General features: G+C 41.2%; 1 protein-coding gene across 1 annotated transcript in view; it reads right to left on the bottom strand.

The window, feature by feature from the left end:
* LOC137891294 (A disintegrin and metalloproteinase with thrombospondin motifs 16) overlaps window positions 1-18,582 on the bottom strand; it is a 47,767-nt gene extending 29,185 nt beyond the window's left edge. The window contains exons 1-6 of the mRNA XM_068735842.1: window positions 18,493-18,582; window positions 18,247-18,337; window positions 15,071-15,429; window positions 5,519-5,915; window positions 2,726-2,928; window positions 718-801 (exon numbers count right to left, since the gene is read on the bottom strand). Of these exons, the coding sequence (XP_068591943.1) occupies window positions 718-801; window positions 2,726-2,928; window positions 5,519-5,915; window positions 15,071-15,429; window positions 18,247-18,337; window positions 18,493-18,582 (1,224 nt within the window). The remainder of the gene's footprint in view (window positions 1-717; window positions 802-2,725; window positions 2,929-5,518; window positions 5,916-15,070; window positions 15,430-18,246; window positions 18,338-18,492) is intronic.
* Between the last annotated feature and the right edge of the window lie 3,177 nt (window positions 18,583-21,759).

The following is a 21,759-nucleotide window of genomic DNA, read 5'->3' as shown; positions in this document are numbered from 1 at the left end:
TGTATTGCTAATCTTTTTACCAGCTCCTTGCCTGTTCTTCACATTCAATTACCAAGGTCTTTAGACATATGTATGATACAGGCAATATGAAGATGTCAGAGGGCACACTGATCTTATAAGTGTTTCTACTAGGAAGACAAACGTCTGGGACATTTTTGCCATTTTTGGCATGCTTCCTGCAGATAATTGCCTCTTAAGGAAGATTGAAATCTATTAACATCACAGGTGGATGGAAACCAGAAGCCGTTCACCTCTGCCTCCTTGACTCTTTTCACTGACAGTGCCCCACCTGTTTACCTCTCCCTCTTTTTCTCGTGCACTCAAAGTATCCTTCATTCTCCCGCACTCTGAGATAATTTCCCTCCTAAATCTGGCAAAGATCCAAGGAAATGTGCACCCTATAATTAGCCACTGTAATTGTCAACCCCGGGAGACCTAAGAGATCTGGACCTTCAGGCTTATAGACAAACAAACAAACAAATGATCTGTTCTTGGCATTTTTTGTGTGTTTTGCTTTCCCTTGGTCTGAAGCTCACACACTGTTCTTGGTGCTCTTGAAGTCCCTTTAACAGTATGAATTCAAAGTAATTTTCAAAGCCTTCAACCACACAAATCAAAAATTCAGCCACCAGTTACAGTGTAGCTGTTTTAATAGCTGGATTTTTGGACATATTAGGGTTTTCACCTAACGATGCTTACATGCTTTGAGATGCTCACCTGCTCTTCATCCAGAAGCACAAGGCCAACTATCACAATGTTGATGTTCCCCCCTATTGTACCGTCTTTGAAGAGACTGGAGACCTAGGGCACACAAACAGACATTATCACATTATGAACACTATTGTTTACAAAAATGCATTTCATCTGTCAACAATTGCCTCATCAGTTTTGGCTACAAGACAGTCAATGTGTCTTATCAAACACAGGCACTATCAAACACTGTTATCCAGTTAAACCTGAAGTCGTGTTGAGTGGGGGAGGTGAGCATATGTGACTTTTGAACATGTATTTTCAGAGATCTGTGGATTGGATTGGATTGGAGGTATTCTGTCTTCAGACAAGCAGGATTAGTCATTCAAATATTAAGATTCAGAAGAAAACACTGACACAATGAGATTCAGCTATGGGTCAAGTGTACCAATTCTACATTAGGACCTGATTTTGATAGTGTTATACTCAGGATCTATAAGTTCTAGCGCCATGAAGACAATAGAGAGGTCTGTGTAAAGTGTATGAGACAACACACCTTGGCATTCCTGTAGAAATAACAAAGAATCCCCTTTTGATAGTATCGCTGAGGTATGACAGCCACAACTGCTGTTCTGAATTCAGTTTCTAGTACTCACGAATATCTGACCATCAATCATAACACTTTGGGCTTTGAAAGTGGACTCCTGATCTGTTGCTCTTGTTCGCTCTGTCTTTCTCTCGGGCCCTTTGAATACCTCAGGTGCCACTCACTAAGCCCCCCCCCCATTCAGAAACACTCTCATTCGTTCCTTATGTTTCTGATGTTTGGTCTTCCTCTGCACTGACTCATTTGAAGACACATGGCTGTGGTTTGTTACCAAATTCAAGCTAAATACAGAGGTCAAAGAGGCAATCAAAGCCACTACTTAAACTAATGTCTCCTGGAACACCATTGTTTGACAGAGCTCCAGATTTGAGAAATTCAACAGATTCAGTGAACCAGTTTCCATAGAGCTTCAGTGTTTAGTGCTACATAATGTGCAGTGTGTTTTTGAAATTTGTAATTAACGCCTTTGAAGACTTTCCACTCTGCCGCAAAGAAAACATAAATCTACGCAAATGCTGGAACGGCAAATCAGATTTAATTTTTGACAAATATTAAATAACCTTTTTGAGGCCCATGAGAGCTGGCAGCTTGGGTAGGGGGTTGGGTGTTTTCTGTGAAACTCCATACTGCATTTAGGTGACTCCTCTGAGGCGGGCTGTGACTGCTCCAACTTGGATTTCTACAAGAGGGAACTATGTTTTCAAAATAGACGGATTATCTTTGGATTTGTCAGTCAGTCATTAAGTAGCAAAACGACCATGACGGAATTTGCTTGCGGATCAGCTGAGAGGGACGGGTGGACACTGTGAGCGTTGCGGCGATGATCTCACCCAGATATCAGTTTCATGTTTTTAGATGTGCTCTTTCTGATAAGTGAGAATGGAAGACAGGGGTGTCAAGTCACGAAAAACTAAGCTATGGCAAACTTCAAATTAATTCATGTATGGCTTCCAAATCAATCTCTGCTGATGTTTGACCTTTACATGCTACATAATGACAATTTTGCAAGTGTATAACACGCCAAAACTTTGTGTGATGAGAGGAAATATGCCACCGCTAAATAATAGACTTTGTTGTTATATCGAATCCACTTCACGACATGTATGTTGACACATAGCAAGATTCTCCTCCTTGCATAAAGACAAAGCGTAGCTAGAAGAAAAACATATCCTACATCACGTTTCTTTTTCATAAGAATAAGATTGAGTAGGCCATGCTAGCAGCTCTGGGAGAGTGTATTGAGCTAAATGCTAACATCAGCATGCTAACATGCTCACAATGACATTTTGTCAACACGCTGATGTTTAGCTGGTTTAATGTTTACCATGTTCTTAGAGTAGCATGTTAGCATGCTAACATTTGCGAATTGGTACTTAACACAAAGTATCACACCTTTTCTTTTGGCTCCTATGAGTAGGATTCCCTCACCATATTAAGCACAGTAAGAACATATGTGGTAATGTTCTCGTGACCGTGGTTGTCCATCATCTTTCTGTCCACCACCACCAGCGTCTCCACATTGAGCTTCTGATTGGCCTGGTTCTTCATTGGCACCGCTCTTTTGTTCCTCAGGATGAACTTGTACTCATCTGGAAGGATAAAGACATCCTCTTCTGGAGGTTTGGGCATGTCTGAATAAAACAGGATGCAGAATAAAGGGAGTGAACCAATTAACCGTTTTGAAACAAAAAACAAGAATAGGATCACACTGTTAGAGTATAGTGGGATCTAAATGATTGATGAAAGCAATAAACAAAAGCGCATATAATAACAAGTTAAGTTAATGGCGGTTACGACGTCCATTACAAATAATCCTTCCTTCCCACAGCTGATTATATGTTTTGCAATATGAAATGAACCTATAGCCATTGGCCAATTGGCCAACTTCGCTTGTGAGTGTTAACCAGCGATTCTGGCAAGTAGCTGACAACCATTGTGGATGATTAACTATACTCTTACTTGCATGAACTGGTGTCATGGATAAACTGTAAACTGAGTCTTTTTTGCTATTATTAAGTCAAGTGTGAAACCACAGTATGTGGTTGTACATTAGCAGCAACGAACCAAATGTTCTCATATGTGACTGCTATATAAAAGCTTTACGTTGACATTACCTTGATATTGATAAAAGCCAATCCATCAAAGAGATTGCTGAGAAAATGTATGTTATGTAGACATAACACAAAATGTGATAATGATAGACAAGGGCCAATTCTTAATTCATTACGAGTAGTAAATTCAATTCATGTATTAGCTTATCTCTGTTTTAATCCACTTTACAAACATTGTTAATGAAGGTAATTTTGAGTGGTGCCCAAAATTACATCAGTGTGTCACAAATAAGATAAGCTGTTTTTCCTCAAAAAAGAAGCTGTATTATTAAAAAAAGTATGACGTACATCGGGGTGAATTCACAATACAAGCTTATTGTGAAAACATATCAGTGCTTTGTTAAGTGAACATGTGACTCAAACAAACACACTTAATCTTTACATCAAATTCCCAGCTCTGCCCTGTTTTTGACTCTCCTTTTGAAAGCTGTGTTGTCTAACATTCATCCTCACTTCTCAACAGTACTCACAAGTCAAAGATAAGCACAGCCTAAAACTAATGTAGCTTGTGACATTATCACCTCAAATCTTTTCGTCTACATTTCCAGGTCATCAAAACCTTCACTGCTTGGCTGCGATAAACTATAAAGGCTAGAAAGTTTGCTTATGTAGGTGAACAGCAGGTGAGCGACCAATGTGCCTATTTGACTAAAACATGGCACAGGTGTTCAGTGATGTTATGCTATGGGAATGTAAACATCATCGTGTTTTCCCAGGGGACAGACAGCTGGGGTTCTGCAGGTTAATGGTGGTGGTACCAGTCCAATCCCTGCCTGCTCTCTTTCAAAGGACCCCTGTGACACCAGCAATGATAACTGATCTTGTGGTAATTCCTTGAGAGCAAACATTTGTCACAGTGTCAAGTGAATATAAAACATTTCCCTTGACCTTTCACAGGTCACGTCACGGATGTCAATAGAGATTGAGACAATATTCTTCTGAAGAAACATTAGTCATCACGTGAAAAACAGATCGAAACCTTCACAGAAAGCTCAGGATCCTTTTTCAAGGAAATTTACCAAACTTGTTGATTTAGCATTGTGTTCAAAGGTTACAGAATCTTAATAACTCAGTTAAAAAGTGACTGATAAGTCAAAAATGCTGTCAGCTCAAAAAAAGAAGAAAAAAGCAGTATGGATTTATAATGTAGCTTCTTGTTAAGTCAATAAAAATACACATCTTGTTCTCTCTATTTAACACAGCTGGACTAATGATGTGTAAATGCCAGCAAGTTAGCCCAGAATGTGCTAGTTCTAATCTTGTGTTGCAAATGATGCACCGTGTGTTGTTCTTACTCTATGAATACTGTAAGTACTAGTGAATTTATGAAGCACTAAGTGAATATATGATAACAGGCATTTATTGCAATAACATGGTGGTGTGCTTCTCTTACACCATCCAACGCCTTGGAGGCTATTTGTGAACAAATTCAACCATAAATGTCAACAAATAGAATTATTATCATATGTCAATCTTTTTTCTTTTCTCTATGAAGTGATGTGATAATTCTTTGAAATGTGGCTTCACTGTTTTGAGTTCAAACCACTAATTTAGTTATATCCGGAAAGTAAAGATTATTATTATAATGCCTAAAAAGTGCAACGTGAGACATATGTCCAGGTGGGAGCATTCTTAGGTTAACCATTTTCATTTGAAGGATTGGAAAGGGCAAAATGACTACATGACTACATTTTCCAGAACAAAACATGTCACATAATCTCGGTTTATGAGTTAAAGTAAAAAACAATATCCAAAGGCAATTATCCCTTAGGTGGGAGAATATAGGTGAGTAAGATTAACCTCATTATAAAATCATATTGAGTTGTTGAAACATAAAAAGACATTGGTGCAAAAAAGGGTTCATGCAATGTTTTTTGTTTTACACATCTCTATGTCCTAAGTGCCTACTGTGATTTGTAGAATGTAAATAGAAAACTAAAGAAATATGTATTACACTCTGTCTCCCTGTTTACTTGATATAAGCATGGGAAGCAGTTACAGGACTGTTTAATGCATCTCAACATGAAGATCAGAGTATTATATGAGAGGGCAGTTTATAATAACGCTGCATGCTACGCGTGGATTAGAATGACAAATTGCCCTTACATACATTTCTTCCGTCTCCCGCAGAAGTGTTGCCTCTGCTTCTCCCCATGTCTGTGGTCATTCTCATGGTGATGGCCACTGTCATGATGTTCCATCTGGTCGCCGTGACTGATGTCACCTTGCTGATCTTCATGAACTGTGCTGTAGGTGGTGGGGTCTGCCTGTGAGTTTGTGGATCTCTTGGTGACAAAGTGTCCCTGTGATTTGTGTTGAGTTGAATCTGGGGATCTCTTCTGAAGCACCCGAGGGTCGTGCTTCTGCTCTGTACGGGAGTCGCTCTCGCTCTTGTAGAGGATGTGTGGCTGGTGACTGGAGGGTGCTGTGAAGTTCCCTCTTTGGGCCAGGCGGTCTGACACGGGTCTCAGAAAATAGTCTGCATCCTGTGTTCTGATCAAACCTGACTAGAGGCAAAACAGAAAAGTCCTGTTAGCTTTACAGTGCTGGCTCTTTAGGATCTATTTAACGTGGGCAAAAATATGCTTTTTTTGCAGAAATATACATGTTTGACTTGTTATACCTACTTTCTCAGCCTTAATTCAAGTAGCTATACATGTGTCATCAAATATTTAAAATGATATTGTTGGTGTCCAACACCTCAACAGCTGACATGTTCTCCACTCAAAAAGTAGCCTATAGGGCTGCAGTCGTATTATTACCAATGAACAGAATACTACCCTTCTCCAGCTATCCGCTTAGCTTTCCAATCTGTCTCTGTCAGCAATTAGTCAAGATTTTACTCTGGGGTCACTGCGAATCTGACCCCCCCTAAACCTCTGCGAGGCTCAATTACTGGCCGTGTTTCTTCATGTTCAACATCTGTTTTGCTGTTCAGCTTCAGACGTTATCTCAGCAAAATCTAAATAAGACTTGGTCAGATAGAAAGAGTTTCAAACAAAAGAGCTGATGTGAGGATGAAAGGAGGTGGCATCTCACTTGTAAACAATGTATAAGCTCACAGTTCTCAAAGTCTAGGCATTCCTTACTCACACTATACATACTCTATTCATTACTTTAGTATGCACGGGTATTAGAAATCTAGCAAATATAAATATCCAAAGTATTATCTAAATATGAAGTGTAAAAAACTTTTTTAAAAGTACGTTCTTAGATGTAATGAATACTTCTCACTCTGTGAAGCTGCTGTTACAGAGGGCCCCACTTTAAGTACCGGTGCCTTATGCTTTCGATTTTAGGGGATAAGTTATGGGAAAGCCTATTATAAATCTGTAAAGGTTCAGCACAGGTTTTCTTCGGTTGACCTTATTCTCTCTCTAACTTAGTCTGTCTCTGTCTCTTTGGGAAGGAGACAAATACTTTTCCTTGGAGATTACTTGGTCTCTGCCTCTCTTTGTCTCTCTCAGTCTCTCCAAACATGCACCACATCTGTGTCGACAGTCAACTGGCACAGAGTGTTTGGACTGTAACTGTTCTTGGCAGAAAAAGCAGTTTCCCTAAAATACGTTTAATTGACTCACGTTTTTTTTCTTCACTGGGAGTGGAGTGTGAGGTCCTTGGCTGACAGAAACAGGCTGACACAGTGGCAGTCGTGAGGCTGTGTCTGGCCCAGGGTCAGCGTGTATGCATATGTGTGAATGGCTGTATCAACACAGTACAAAGGGGATGTGTGTATGCAGGACAAAAATTGGTGAGCGTGGAAGCTGGAAAGACAGAGATTATCCATGTGCAAGTGAATGTTTGTCTGTGTGAATGCACAGATTTGTGCACACCTGTGTGTGCATTCAAGTCTCCTGTTGCATTTCATCAGTCCATCTGATGTGTTTGATGTTGCTACAATGATCTCCACAACTGATTTTTCCCCATTTCGTCATCCCTTACTACCCCAGCCTTTCAACCACAGATCAGGAAACCAGTGAAACAGAGTCCTTGGAAAATGCTGCAACTGTATTAAGCACTGAAGTTTAAAATGATGACCTCTGTGAATACAAGCCAACACAGATGTGAAAGCTGTGACTGCAATGGTTGTGGAGTTTACAGCTTGCATCACATAGCGTGGCAAAAGATAGTTATCATGCATTTATCTTACGAATATGATATTATTGGTTCTACAGCAGCCAAATTGGCTTAGTCTCTCAAATGTTGTAAAACAATATTCATCCAACTTTGATTAATCCAACAGCAAAAAGAAAACAAAGACATTTAAAAATGTTGCATGCATCTATTTCACTCCGGAAGTCCAAGGATTTCATATCAGTTTATTGTCAAATGTAGGCTACTATGTGGGGAGCGCCTGCTCAAATCCCACTGTTAACTTATATGCCCTTGCTACAAGTGGAGAGCAGTTGTTGTTTACAGGTGTTTCTGCGTCAGATAATGATCATTTCCCACTGTACAGAAACTGGTATTTGAAAGACAAATGATAACCCCAAACAGCGACGCAGAAATGTATTCAGAGACCTATTTACAGCCGGAAACACACTTTGTGGCCCAGTACTTATTGAGTTGAATACAATCTTTTAGGCCCCTTAAAAAAACAAAAAAACAATGAATCGTCACAGTGCAGTCCTCAAGTGTGCATGTTTTTCTACATCAGCAACTCACCAGCACTGTCATTTCTACACTGGGTTAAAACCCCCAAAAAGCGCAGCTGTGGTTTTCCACTTGACAATGTTGCAAACAAGTCTATGAAACAATTGACCCTGATATACACTCCAGTTTTCTTTGGGGAATAAGAAAGAAGAGAGTGTGGGATCAATTATTGAGAAAAAGAGACAAAGAGAAGAGAGAGACTTGCTAATGCATTACCACCTTCCACTATAACTTAATTACCAACGGTCACAAAACAAACCTTGCCGGGAACCCCGGCCTGGATCGTTGGTTACAATCACATGTGACAACCTGTGCATGATCCTGTCATCCACATGGCACCCGCCCCGGCGCTGTGTAATCACAGGCGCTTGTCATAATTTGGTTCCAAGGCACGGTGAGGCCTCTGACCTGAACTGCTGTCAACCTTGAAAATTTCACATGCTAAATACTTAGTCTGCCAGGGTGGGTGCTTTTTGTGGGTTGAGCATTGGGGCATTAGTGTGGAGCTGAGGCAGCTCTCCGTGGAAAATGGGTGCCATGTGATAGCTGAGAAAAATGTTTCTGGTGATTTGGTATCCTGATTCTAACAGTAAAGAGGTGAAGATATTGGAGGAGGAGAATGAAAGGTTGTTTTTGTCATGAGGGGTTATTTTTGGTCAGCTCATTCCAATGGCAGTAAAATGAGCTGGGACAGATAAAGAAGAGGAAATTTATGATGGAGAGAGAAAATCGTATGACTTACACCTGCAGCCTCTGGACTGGACTGTTAAGAGTTGTTATAGAAACTGTCATGTTCTGATGTATATCAAAGAGTAGTCTGAAGTTGACAGGGTAATTCGGTCTTTAGAAGAACGATGTATTTACTGTGAAGATATGTGCAGAGCTGTAATACTTACAGTAGGCTTATTTCCAACCGCATTTCAACTGAAATGACCAAACATGGCTTTGCTTTCGCTGTCTGCATACGGCACTTAACTATTCAAAGTATCAGAGTAAACTATCAAAGAAGAATCATGCAGAGGTAGTAAAAAAAGTCTGCAACCTCAGCCAAAGCCTTTGTAACAATTCCACTTGAGGCATGTCAACAGGCATTAATGTCATGATAGCTGTGACTGAATTTCATGGTGACAATGTTCAGTCCCTGACTGCTACTTCTGTCTCTTCTCTTCACCACATGCACATGAAAGTTTTACTTTTTTTTTGATTCACTGACTCCGGAGATCTTCAAGGGTCCTTGACAATGCTCCAATTCCAGGGTCCCTCAGCAGATTTATCGAGATTACTGTGTAAGCTCATTTTCAACCGCATACCGCCAACTCTACATACTGTGCATGAGGATGTACTGTATGTTATGAAATAGAAGTAGATCCTTGATTCCATCTCCCTGCAATATGACAACTGTCCATTTCCATACAGCTTCAAATCTGTGTCAAACAACGCTTATCTCCTCACATTTTGGTTTCTTATTATAGTTGTTGTCAAATTAAGGGTTTTCATGCTCAGGGATGTGCTACTAGTATGGCTTGTGTTTGAGGCTCCATCATAACAAGATGCACATGTCTCCACACACCCTCTTGTTTCCTCTCATCTACGTTTGCTGTCACAATGACTGGATGGAATGTTACCCCTCAAGTTAGATCAATGCCCCTTATTGTTAAATGAATTCTGTCTTTGTGCTGTTGTCCTGTGCTTCAGATATTTAATCCAGATGTGTATATTGTATTATTTAACTTGTGTTGGTAGGTTCTGTGTTCTTCTAAAGGATGGACATGTTAGATCTAGTGTGCAGAACCAGCTTTATATGCAGAAACCAGACTAGACATTGTACTGAAAACCATATGTAATAGCAGCATACTGTATGTACAATGAATTTAAAATGTTTTTTTGTCTTAAACAAAGCAACACGCATCTCTTTGTCTTCCTAAGCTTAACAGCTAACATACCCTTCAGATAATCTTTTTATGATGTCTTTAGCCTGTAAACACTGCACAGTCTTTAAACTTAAGTCTGGTGTCACACAGAACAACATGCGTCCACTACTTCCTCAGAGCATGTGTGTCTATGCAAGTCACTATGCCTTTCCTAAATAGCCAAAGTCATCAGATTACACACTTCGCTCTACGAGGTGGAAATAGTAGTCATAAAATGCTGAAACACTACTTGGGAGGGCGTAAACAGCTGGACTCTTTGGAGTCAGACGCATCCAGACAAGCAGCGACAGGAAAGGAGGGGTGGGTAGGAAAACGGAACTGAGGGGGGGGAGAGCATTCAGTGCATTACAAGGTGCACCTGACGGTGAGTAGTGTATGGTTCTCTCCTTCATTCTGCCTACCTCTCTTTTAGTCGCTCCCCTTAATGGAAACCAAAAGAACGAACGCCTACTGCTATACTTACTTAGAGTTCATATTTATTACTCACTTTTTGGTCAAAGCTTGATTTTTATTTCAGTCCAAGCACAAACGAATAATATGGGTCAGATTTACTTATAAACAACCCTTAGTTTTTTATATCGTAACCAAAACACAAAACACAACAACACAAGGGGGGGAAGTTGCTATCACAAATCTATTATTCAAGAGCAACCTTATGTTTCTTTTCAACTTTTTTTCTTGACTGTGTTTGGTGCATGCAAACTGGTTCCATGATGGCAACATTTCTAACAGTTGATGGCACATTAAAACTTTGGCACAATGTTGACAGGGCTTATTGGAAAATTGGAAATGATACTCTGACATTGCACTTCAGCACTAGACACCATTTCTGAATCAATTAGTAATTTCAATTCACGATGTACCTTAGTCATCTGTTGGCAAGCTGCCCAGAACACATTACACCAACTGGATTTATATCAATTTGGAAAAAACAAATGTTCCAAACTGACTTAATCCCAGCCTCTGAGACATGCATGTGACTCAATGCCCAATCTACTTTGTATGACTGACAAAACTATAGTGATGTGAGCAAAATAAAAACTTTTGATTGATCTTACTGTGTGGATTGAGAATTGGTTATAGCAACCTGCCAAGACCACACTGACTGCTTTTCAAAGCATCATCACATCAATAGACCATCCCTCATATATTCTTGGAAATCCCAGAGGTGGGACGAGTGCACAACATTCTATTATTATGACTTCTACTAGGCCTGAGGCAAGAAACACACCCGACTTTTTACAAGAGGAAAACACATGACCTCCAAGGGATTTGTAGTGGGAGGACGCTTAGCATTTCCCTTTGGTACAAAAAAAAGGTGTGCATTAGAAGTAGAAAATAGAAAATTAGATTGGACAAACAGATACTGATGTATGTGAAGCTCAATATAAAGTAGGAAGTACATTTATATCGTCATAATATAATAATAGAAGTAAGCAGGTAAGTGTTTCAGTGGTGTTTTGAGCCAAATCACAGAAGATGTCATATATTGGAGAATATTGGCGTTAAACAATGCTTGCCTGGCACTCTACTCACCCCTCAACTCCCTCACCCCCATAAAAGCCAGACTAAAGAGGATTATGCTGCAGCATAAAGTCGACACTGAGAGGGACCTAGCTTTATGATCTCCCCTTCCACATGTGTGTCACTGTGCAGAGTCTCAAACCATTTGGCAGGTGAACAGAGTCGTGGGATTGGCCTGCTTCTTTTATTCCACCAATTCCTTGCTTGTAAGTACAAGATTTTTATGGTTGAACCCTCTACTGTCATCAAAGCGAGGCTAACCGCTAAATGGGCTGCCAGAGGAGTTGAAAAGGCAATTTATGCATAAGCTTTACAACGTAACACTCCTTTCAAGGGGGTTTTTAGCACTTCAAAATGCCAGGAGGGAACAATAACCCTTACAGCCTACATCTTGAAGGTATAGATTTTTATTCTTCTCTCAGTCTTTCTTTTTTTATTTATCTCTGCCTTTACTGGCAAGGCCAAGGAAACAGACAGAGTGTGTATGAGTCAAACACATACATATTAACAAAAAAGCATTTTTTCAATATTAAAAGGATCCATTGTTTACAACAATCACTACAATTGAAGTAATGCAGAGAATGTGAGTTTACAATATCTCCCTGAATACTAGCAACATCAATGTATATTGAAACGAGGAATTTTCCCTATTTGTTTAAGGAGACTTATTACAACACAATCACACTCAACAAACAACCCGTGCTGCATACATAAACACAATGACATTATGTTAACAAAAAGAAACAAGATGTTCCTGTTGAATTGTATGGTCAGTCTAGGTCAGGGTCTGTTCTGACAACACAATTGCCTTGGTAAGTAACATTTCTCAAATAATTACGGATGATGGAATGATCAAATCTAAGCCGTGTCACGCTGCAGTTGGTGCTCTCACTGATATTGCTATTGATCTGAGTTCCTATGGTCAATATTTACCTGCCTCCTGCCAAATAGGAACTTGATCGAAGTGCAATCGAGCGCTCAGGTGGCATATTGAATTTGTTACCATGTTTTGACCAGTTGTCATCAAGAAATCTGGAACATCTGGAGCACAAGTACACAACAGTCAGATCATCAAAGAAACCTTTTTCAATGCATAACCAGGTTGGTGCTGCAGCAAGATGAGTTCAAGTACTACACATAATCAGTGATAGAATGATAAGAAAGAGATGAATGTAAAAAGTCATCAAATATTCAGTATTCAGGTCATGTTGTGAATGTGTTTTGGTATAAAATATGCCCTTTTTAAAAAAAAAGGTAACTGTCTTTGGCATTCCCAGGATCCTAAATATCATTGTGTTCTGATGTAGCTTTGCAATTCTGTAATTCACATAAGAAGAAGTCAAATTCTCATTGATGCATTGACCCAGTCCATCCTGACCAGCCTCAGTCGTGAGAACCACATTTACAATCTGTGCAACCCTGGACCTTTTGGCTAAATCTTTTATTGGGATCTGGTCTGAAATGCGTGTGCACTCACACACACACACACACACACACACAGAAGAAGAATCCCAGGAGATATGCCATCCTCTGTCTGAACTTTCAGAGGGCGATTCTCAGACACAGCAAATGGACCTCTAAGATTAAAATATAAACAGCAAACCAGCAAAGACAGGCCAGGAATTTATCATATTTAAAAAAACTGAAAAGCTATGCTGAAGTGAAAGAGGTCACACTAGTTGTTGAAGCATTTGTTTGGTTAAAACTGTGAAAAGATGGCAAATTTGAGAAACTAATTCATTTTCTTTTCTGCTGCAACAAGGTCCTCCAGATGCAAAGCTTATATGTCCACAAGCTTGAACGTTCTCAAGACTTTTCCAATCCGTCAACTGCAAGATTGCACTTACATTTAAGTGCAAAAAAGTAACATTACAGGAGTTTTATCTTCTTGCTGTCCAGTTGCTGCTTGCTGTCTCCAGTGATTGTTTGGTTATAAATGAATACATGTGTATGTGAGTCCAAGACTGAAAGGATTAGTTTGTATTCATAAAGTGCTTTGTTCTCTAGTCCAGGCTGCTAAGAGGGCTAGTGTGGTCTTACTGGGCTGGAACTGCTTCACTTTGGCTTACTTAATGTCATTCTCACAATTATGTTTCCTTTATAGAAGAGGAGGACCACCAAGGCAAGAATTGAAATCCAGCGAGCTTTCCTCACAGAACACAAAAAAATCTGGATGTACTAATTAGCGTTTGTACATTTAGTTGTATCAGCCGACATATTATATCAACAACTTTTATCTGAGACAAGTTGGATGCATAACATTAAGCATGGTTGAAACAAAAATAAAATAAAATAACTTTTGAACACCACCAGAACAAATAAAGAGCTTGTCTTTAGTTCACTTCACACAGTTCAAGTCAACACAAAAACACCATGTGCTTCTATTGTGAACTGATCGTCTCAACACCAATGTCTTTGCTCCAATTTGGATTTGAATATCAGCTTATTAGTTGTCTAGCTTTATATCACGCTATACGAACATTACTAACAAGTAAGCTGGCTACCAAGGTACCAACCTTCCTTATGAGACAACTCAGAGCAATAATAAAATATATATATCCTGTGTTTTTCAATTTGCACACAGTCAGTTCTCTGCTGATGGTGCCAGCTGTTAGATCTGCAAATATTATTGCTTCGTGAGTTGAGAGCCTAATAAAATACTGAGCTGATCAAACAGCATAATGTGCTAAATATGAAGATGAACTTCCACCATAACATTATTTTGGGCATGTTTGGCACAAATGTGTTTTGGGGACTTTCTTGGCTAATTGACCAAACATGTTGCGGCATTCACAGACATGACTTTTCCATTCATTAGTAATAAATTAGCTGATTTAGGCAAAAATTCAATATGCACAGAATGAGCTAGGACTAATGATGCACGGCAGACAGAAGGAAGAAACTTCTGTGCATGACTTGCAACTTAGCCAGTCAATTTCAGTCAATTGCAAGTCGATTTTCTGACCAGACCAGACCGACAATGCACCGCCTCAAGTGCTGTGTGAAAGGCAGCTTCACAGTAACATACTGAAAGGACTGCATGATGACTGTGTTGGTGTCATAGAAATGGGCCTTTCAATGACAAAAAAGGGTTAATCTAGATTTACTGAGTGTAATCAGATTTCGTACATTGTACTTTCGTACATTGTTCACTTCTCACTCTTTCCTTTAGATCAGTGTCTGATTGGCATCTGGTGTCTCATATCTTACATTTCACGTTATGTATTGCTTTCAGTTATTTACTTCTACCTCTCTATGCTGATTCAGCGTGACAAGAACACTAATGCTGTGTTTATATTATCAGTGGTCCCAGTATGAGCTAAATTTGTTAAATTTGGCTCCAATGCTGACTACTTCTTCTTGGTCAGTGAATGCTATTACAGTGCTCACTTGGTAGATCAATCCAAATGCTGCCAAAAATAATCAAAAATTTAAAAAAAACGTTAAAATGAACAGACCCTGTCTTTTTGCACACCAGCCCACATCAGACTCATCTACTCCCCCCTTCTCATCCAAATCCTCCCACAACTCGACTCATGCATGTTCAGACTCACCATCCCTGTGCATGTTGACAATGCCACCGAGGAGTTGACCTTTGACCTCAGCGACCCCTGGTAAAAGCAGAGGTCGTCCTGGTGGTAGGCCCTCAGGCTCTTTGTGCCGTTATTTCCCAGGACCTGGATGGTGAAGCCAGGTGCAATCAGGCTCTCTGAGGCCTCCCTCAGCTCCATGTGGAAGTCCTGCCCCAAGCCACTCAGTCGGAAGTGGACCGTTTCGCTGCTGCCGTCGGTATTTGATGAGCCAGCACCTGGAGTCAAGGATCTGCGTCGCCTTCTGCGCTGGTTGTGGGCAACTTCGTGAGAGATGTAAACGCCGTGGTGGTCGACCTCATAGGGTGATACAATCTCATATTCTGGATGAGAGATAAAGGGAAGCAGGGAGAGAAGAGGAAAGAAAAATCAAAAAGCAGAAGATTATTGGATGTTTGCAAAGTTTAGGCCAAGTGAAACACTGAATTTAAATGCAGTGAGAACAGGCCAAGAGACAAAGCAGACAGTTTAAGGGCAAAATCTACTCTTTTGATATGGATATGCTAAATGAATAGAGATGCCATGGGATCAAACAGCAGAAAAGATTGCTGTGAGAAAGTTATAAATTCATGAACTATATTTTGTGGATGCAACTTGGCAAAAATGTAACACATTGTTCATGTGGTCGGTACTTTAATTAACTTCCTCTGTCAACATCATTCACCGTGATAAAGAGCATGCTGTGCCAGCTCCTACCTTGGTTGCATCATGGTCTGAATAAAAACTACAACCTTTTCCATTTGTAAAGTTTCCTTGACCTGCCTCATATACTTTTGCTGGCAGGGTCAAGACAGAGTTACAAGAAAAGGAAGGGTTTTAGACAATTCCAACACAGTCCCTTCAGCTAAGAGTGAATCATGTTTGACCTTGTGTTTTACTACAGTTTTTTACTACAGCTTGGGCTGAATAACTGCAGGTCATAAAGGGAGATGGTGGCAGGTCACAGACCTGGCCTTCTAGACCACTTAAATGTCTAATGGCTTTGTGGCCACAGAAACGGGCTTTCCTCCAAGGGTCAAATCCAAAGAGTAGCTGACTCCTTCAGCTGCATCAAAATTGGTTTTCCAGAGGAAATCGTGACAGCAGACGCCGCTACCTACTATGACCTACTATGTCATTGTCTTTAGGGTTTTAAGATCAAGTGTTTTGCATGCACAAAAAAAAATTCAAAATGCAATGAAATCAATTGAAAGTGTGAAGTAGTTTCAGCTTAACCAATGCTGGGAGAAACTATACACTAACGTTTGTTACTGCGGTGAGATCTTATCGGTGATAGAGGGGGCCTGGTGCTGTAAGCCGTCACACGCACCTTGAAACATTGTGTACTTGGTACACTTTGGGTCTATGTGTAACCTCCAAGCAAACAAATACAACAGTGAACAGTTGATCTTGTTACAGTGTTGTAATGTGTTCACTCTTGCCATGGGAAAATGATACGTGGTCACTTTATCAGCTTTAAGTGCACAAAAATAACAGCAACCTTGGGCTTAGAGTCAACAAGAGCCAGTCTCTGTTACTGTACAGTATGACCAGCTTTAGCAAGCCTGAATAATGAGTAAATATAGCACAGAGACAGACATGTTTTGGCAGTGGGAGAAACATTCAGGGCGACAGACAGCGTATCATCACTGGCAGTGTGCATCATGTCTGAGGTTTGAACTTGGCTATTTGGTGCATCTTGAGGCAGACTTAAAGGCCCTAAACCCACAACAGGACACATACTTATTAGTGGATGCATTTATTTAAGGCACCTTGCAGTACCATGACTGCATACGTTTTAGCTTGGGTGGCCACAGTGGGAAGCCAACCTCCAACCCTTAAAGTATTACAACGGAGACATGCCCAGAGAGTTACAGGACTGCGAAGAGCAAACACATACTCCAAGTCTCAAGCATTTTCTGTGCAGGCACCGAAGCACTTAGGCAAAACCAGAAAATTGTGTTCTCTATCTTTGGCGTTTTGTCCACCTACCCCCAACACACATTTTCACCTCGTCAACTGTGTTTGTTCCGCCTAACTCAAAAAACAGCTGCAGTGACCCATGTCTGACAGTATACAAACACAGAGTCTGCGGGAACGGAGCATGCACACACACACACACACCCACACACACACACACACACACACACACACACAAACACACACACCTTGTCTGATGGACCGAGACAAGATCCTGTGGTGGCTACTTTGTTGGTTTAGTGGCTCCTGAGTGCCATTAGTACTGATAGGAGTAGCAACCAATGGGTGCTTTGACTTAAACCCAACAAAAGATTGAACATGTGAACTCTTTCCTCACCCGCTCTGACATAGATGTATGGATGTTAAACGCATTAATACTGAGCAATAGTTGTGCTGGCAGGAGATGATCTGAAACAGAAGTAAGGGCTTCCCCTCAATTCTGTTTCAGATCATCTCCACATGTGCCCAGGGAGAGGAGTTTTGATGTTTATTTGTTTATGTGTCTGCTTTTCATGGAAACTGAAAGAAAAAAAAAAACAACAACAAAAAAACAAAGGATCTGAAGGAGAATACACAGCCAAAGCAGTTGCTGACTCAGCACACCACATGGGGTTGGATCCACAAAACAAAGAACAGATGAATGTCTTGCACTCGCTGCTCGCTCTAATTGCTGAATTGTCTAAGCAGCTCTAGCAGGCCTTCAATGAGGCTTTGGTGACTCTGGTGTGCAAACATATGAGGGAGGAATTTTCATTGTGCTATTCAGCAACTAACCCTAACCCTGATGTCACATATTGATACTTTTGTTCAAGGGCTCCACCAATCAAGAGTCCCGTTAGAATAACTCGTGAAATGTACTATTGCAAATCAAACTGTTTCTTTTTTGTTTTTTTGCACTGGATCGCGATTTGAGCTCCCCTGCTGCTTCGGACACTGAAGGCTCCGTGTCAGGGTGCAGGTCGCCCCCCAGCGGTGAAGAGAGGCAACACACAGCGCAGGTGAGCGCTGCTTGATGCTGCTGGCCGTTGGAGGGATGCAGTGGATGACTTTACTTTTAATCTCATTGTACCGGAAAGTAAAACCTAATCCGGCGGATCACAATGCACTCTCCCACACACCAAAGAATGGTCACAGAAGCATTAAAGAAATCTGCAAGACGCTGTGTTCCACACTTGACATACCTGTATGTTGAGGTAAATTGAGAGACCGGAGCAGGGCCGACGCTTCTCGGCGAGAATCAACACTGTCGGCACCAGTATTCAAAAGCACGCTCTGTGAGGAAGGAGACGTAAATATGACTTGGTCTGCCTATCTTGCAAAATATCATGGAAAATAACTCGGCTCTCTGTCATTTGAAGTGTTGACAACTTTATGAACTCTGCATGCATGTGCGTACAGGCGCAGCGGAGATAATGCAACTGACTTACTTTGCTCAGAGTGAAAAAGCAAAATAGATGAAAAACGAGCAGCGGCCGCGTCGAGGTTCTCCACTCTGCACAAATCCGTAGAAGAGCCATCTCTGCGACTGCGGGTCACCTTCACGCACAAACTGAAGCCTATAAGTCACGCCACTTGGCCACCCGCCAGCAATCCAAAGAGCTTAAATAGATGAAATAAATAAGTCCAACTGCAGCCGAAGCAGCGCTGCAGAACCCGTGGTGAATGAGGCATCAACGGGTGTCAGATGCAGTCGACTTCTTCAGACTTTGTGCCACTTCGGGTTCCGTTCATTTTCTAAAAGCGCAGTATTCCAACGCGGCAAATCGCTTGAACTCAAGTCTTCTTTCCCGGCAAGTCATATTCTTCTCACTTCCACTCGCACAGTCCGACCAGTATCCAAAGTCTCCCTCTCTCTTTAACACACACGCTCTCTCTGCCGCTGCCTCTCTCTCTCTACCCAGTGACCCCCGCGGACCATTTTGACTCCCAGTGAAATCATGTGATTGTCTTAAATAGGCTGCGTTCCGTCTTGGCAATAGCAGACTTCTATGCAAGTCGCACTGTTCTCTCCCCCCACCCCCCTCCGGGAGCCTGTCGAGGGAGCACTGAAGACAAGGCAAGGCGTACCGTGTGTGTGTGTGTGTATGTGTGTGTGTGTGTGTGTGTATGTGTGTGTGTGTGTGTGTGTGTTTTGAGGAAGGGGGGGGGGGGGGGGGGGGGGGGGGGGGGGATACAGCCTGTAGCCAATCACATTTGACACCTGTGCTGAGAGATGGGGTTTGTGTCCATCTCTCAGGTTGCAGGTAGATGTGTGTGAAAGTAAGACAGTCAGTGTGTGATAAAAAGGAGAAAACAGGCACAGTGTTTCGCTTTGCTAGCAGGGCAATGAATTAGCCTAATTACATTGCACTGTGAGGAGACTGCAATAACAAGGGTAGTTCCACATCAGGTAGTTTTAAATTGATGATGCAAGTAGACATGATAATATTTGTTTGAATTCAGTAGTCTGGCTTTTGTAACCCAAACGTGATGTGGAGATTACACCCCGAAGCAGGTAATCAGTAATTTGTGATGGATTACGGCCCGAGATTTAACCTTTGACCCCCTTTAATCCGCTCGTCATTCTCCCATTTCTCCCGTATTCCGCAGCTGCACTGATAGGCAGTGCGCCAACATTTCTGAACTCCCCACAATCATTCATGGAAGTGCTTAGGAGTGTGGGAGCCAAAGGGTCGGGAGCGCTTGTTTCATATTCTGGAGCATTTCATCCTCCCAAAAGAAAACCAGATGAGTGTTCTGCTGCAGCACAGCAGAAATAAATGTGTGACGATTTACAGTTTGATCGTTTTGGCACTAAGTCAGAATATCTGGATCAGAGTGAAAGGAATCAGAGGTGATAGTCTATTAAATTCCACCCTTTTTTTATACTATAGTCTCTGTTCCACAAGTGTCAGTGCGCAATGGATTTGTAAAGGTTTCATTTACCGATGCGAGGGTCCTGGGACAGAGGATGTCATATGTTGTCAAGCCCTTTGAGGCAAATTTATGGTTTTGGGCTGTACAAAATAAATTTAATTGAATTTATTTCAACAAAGCTGAAACATAGGAATCGTACAATTTTAACAAATAAACACTTATTTTGTTGGGATTCAGCAGCAGCAAAGCTGATGGGTCTTAGCAACAGGTTCAGGTATCGAGGACGGTTAAAAGACACCCATTTCGTTTGAGATAAGAAAAGAAAACCCCACTATCATGTTTCAGCATTTTAGAGAGGGAGTGATGAGAGAAGATCTCTGTGATAAATTACACTGAGTGAAAAAGTGGGACAGGACTTTCTCTAAGACACTCTGTCCTGAGGGTTTGTGCAAGGTGTTTGATGTATCTTCCAAATGCTCTTTGCCATGAGTGATAATGTCACACATGAAGGATTTATGTGTTTTGAAAGACAGGATGGGAATAACTAAGACAATGCTGTAGTGTCAAACCCAAATGACCAACTTCCCCTAAATGCAACTCCCCACAGATAAGAAGTGGGCAAAAGTAAACGTAGGAACATTATCATCCTGAGAGTATTATGCTCTAAGCCTATAAAACTGATACATGTACAACACTGACTTCCAGATTTCTGCCAGTTCTGGATTTAATCAGTGATAAAATGCCATCATGGAGACAATTCCTACCATATGTTTGGAGGCGCAGGAAATCTTTACAGTGTCAGCTGCTGTTGAAATTATATCACCCCTCCTCTTGCATTAATACACACACACACACACACACACACACACACACACACACACACACACACACACACACACACACTCCTTACTCGCTCACGTGTGTGCACACACTGGAATACAATACTCGCTCTGCACCTGAAAACATACTGCTCACATATTTTTGTGCAAGTCAGTTCCTTGCAGCAAATGCACACGTACATAGCTGATTGGAGAGCTTTGAACTTTGGAACAGTCAGACAGCAGGCTAGTGAGTTTTCATTGTGGGGTGTATGCAGGTACAGCAGATTGAGAAATAAAGAGAAGACCCTGAGCTGGCTGCCACCTCTGAACCCCTGACTTCCTGTTTGCCTGTCTCTGTCTTTTTTTTAGCTTGTCTATTTGCCTGACTGCCTGTCTTCAACATCATCTGTGGATGTACAAAGACAAAGAGACAAAGAGCTGTATTAAGGGAGCTCTTTCCATCCCATGTATTTCCACGCACACTGAGGCATGTATTCTCACACGTACAGTGCATCAGTTTACATCAAGTCAATGTGCAAACATTACTGGTTTACTGGTTACTACAGGAGGGGTTTGAGCTGTATGCTGGTCTGAAATGAACTCAACTGACCCCGGCACCGGGGTCAGTTGGACACATGGCAACAAACACTAGATAAGCACACGTTTAACATGTTTAACATGTGGCAACATATTCATCCTGCATAATGGGAGGAAGCTTGGCTAAAAAGTCATGATCATCATTTTACCGAAACAACGCTCAATTCCAACACTGAGTAACTCAAGGAGCGCATAACAAAAACGTTAATGCTAACGGTGCATGTTTGCATAGCTTAGTGGTGCTGGTGCTAACGATTTTCATTCAACCTGCACAAACAATGCAGCTGAGACTCCACAGATTCAAACGGTAGTTTATCGGTCTCATCACTCCACCACCGAAACTCAGTGGACCAGCAGCTGAAGAAGAGAAAAATAACTTCACTTTATAAAGCCACAACCATAAACTTTGTCTTAACTTTG

This window comes from Cebidichthys violaceus, unplaced genomic scaffold, assembly GCF_023349555.1.
Source record: "Cebidichthys violaceus isolate CVI_PGR_0920_01 unplaced genomic scaffold, fCebVio1.0.p SCAF_7, whole genome shotgun sequence".
NCBI classification, from domain to species: Eukaryota; Metazoa; Chordata; class Actinopteri; order Perciformes; family Stichaeidae; genus Cebidichthys; species Cebidichthys violaceus.
This window is presented reverse-complemented; position numbering and strand designations above follow the sequence as displayed.